General features: G+C 45.0%; 1 protein-coding gene across 1 annotated transcript; it reads right to left on the bottom strand.

Annotated features, from left to right (window-relative positions):
* Positions 1–5: 5 nt before the first annotated feature.
* LOC106321683 lies at positions 6–1,790 on the bottom strand (the record flags this gene model as incomplete). The annotated part of the gene is made up of 2 exons (XM_013759929.1): positions 1,148–1,790; positions 6–1,054 (listed from the first exon to the last, which is right to left on the bottom strand). Coding segments are annotated over exons 1-2 (1,437 nt in total), but the record flags the coding sequence as incomplete, so codon positions are not given.
* Between the last annotated feature and the right edge of the window lie 6 nt (positions 1,791–1,796).

Below are 1,796 nucleotides of genomic sequence, written 5' to 3'. Positions count from 1 at the left end.
TTCTCCTCGTCAACCTCAGTCTGTGAATCCCTTATTGGTCCAAAATGCCTGAACATTTTACTCAGACTCTTCTCAGAAGGTATTGCATCCGCTTCGGAAAAGTACATTATAAGCTCAGCTGGTGCATTCTCATCAAAGTCCGCCGGTTTGTCTGAAGCTGAAGGAAGAGGGTAACTGATCTGAGACTGTCTTCTTCTGTATGGACGACGAGTCCTTTTGACCTGAGCAGGTTTCAGCTCAACAGGCACAACTTGATAGTTTTCTTTTTCTGTAGCAGCTGGCGTTTGCTCTTCGCCACCGTTATGGATCACCCTGTCAGTCCAGTATGTGTCTCCCATTTCCTCAAACTCAAATGCTTCGGTTCCAACTGCTGCGCTCGAATTGGATCTACCTCTTTTGCTGCTTGCCTTCTCTGGAACAAACTGCTGCGAAGCCGATGAGTTTCGGAAATCTAAGAAAAAGCCAGAGGCGATTTCAGACACAGCGTTCTCTTTTACAGGGTCTGTTGCTGCAGAGTGAAGCTGGGATACAAAGCTCTCAACAGAAAGAGTCTCATCACCAAGGTTACTACTACCCTTGAGAACAGAAGGAGATCCTGCCATCTGACTAGCAGCTCTGGCTATGCATGCACCGATCTTAAAGGAGGGCTTTTGTTCACTCAGGACATCAGCCTTTCGTTTCACACCATTGGTCTTGATATCAGAATCTGTTCCAACTTCAGCATAGTCAGAGTTGTCAGGATTTTCTTCCATTACTGTATCTTCCTGCTGTTGGTTTTGATCGATAATTGGAGCTTCATTAGTAGTGTCACCTTCCTCCCTCCTTGTGTCTTGTTGATCCTTCTCGTCAGATCCCAAAATTGCATCAGAAGCCTCTTCTGGACACTCTGTAGCAACAGGTGCTTCATTGAAATCATTTTCAACACCTTCAGCATGTGAGCTTACTTTACCACCATCCTCCTCGGTGGCAACTTCCTCTGCGGTGAGAGTAGCTTTCTTATCCTCTTTCAAAGATGATAGATTCCCAGATTCAGTTTTGAGGTCTTGTACATTTCCTGACCAAGAGGATACACCACTGAAATCAATAAAGTTGGTAATATCAGACCTTGGATCAAAAAGACCGTTCTGATCCAACTGTTCAATTTCACCTGGAGCAGCATCTTCACTGGAACTCTTTGGATTTGCTGATTCAACTGCCATATCAGCATCATCTTTCCTTTCATCAACTTCCATTCCCTTCACTAAATTGCTGTCAGCTTCAGCAATTGGAACATCTTGGGTTGGTACCATACTTGCACCAGCATCATCCAAAACAAGCTTCTCCAGCGTTTCCTCTTCAGTATAATCGACATCCATGGCTTCTCCATTTTCTTCTTTATGGGTTGTATCTACTTCACCACATGTTTCAGCAGCAGGGTTTTCTTCGTTTGTTTCCTGAGTAGACTCCTCTGGAACTTGCACAGATTCTGAATCCTTACCATTGTTGGTCTCGGATCCAACATTCTCTTCATTCGCCTGTTTGCTATCAACATCCATGTTGGCATCATCACTTCCATCACCTGATTCCTTCTCTTGGCCAGCTTTATCTTCCGCGACAGAAAGCGTCTCACCATCCACTGAGCTTTGTTGGGGCTTCTCAGTTTGAACATTTTGTTCAGCTACATGGTTTGCCTCCTCGTCATTCACTTCATTCTCCTCTTCACCTGCACTTTCACCATTCACCGGCTTCACATCAACAGCTCCAGCATCTCTCTCGGTTTCAGGCTCACCAGTCTTTACAACATCATCAGGGCTAAC

The sequence above is a fragment of the Brassica oleracea genome, unplaced genomic scaffold, assembly GCF_000695525.1.
Source record: "Brassica oleracea var. oleracea cultivar TO1000 unplaced genomic scaffold, BOL UnpScaffold02429, whole genome shotgun sequence".
In the NCBI taxonomy this organism is placed as follows: domain Eukaryota; kingdom Viridiplantae; phylum Streptophyta; class Magnoliopsida; order Brassicales; family Brassicaceae; genus Brassica; species Brassica oleracea.
This window is presented reverse-complemented; position numbering and strand designations above follow the sequence as displayed.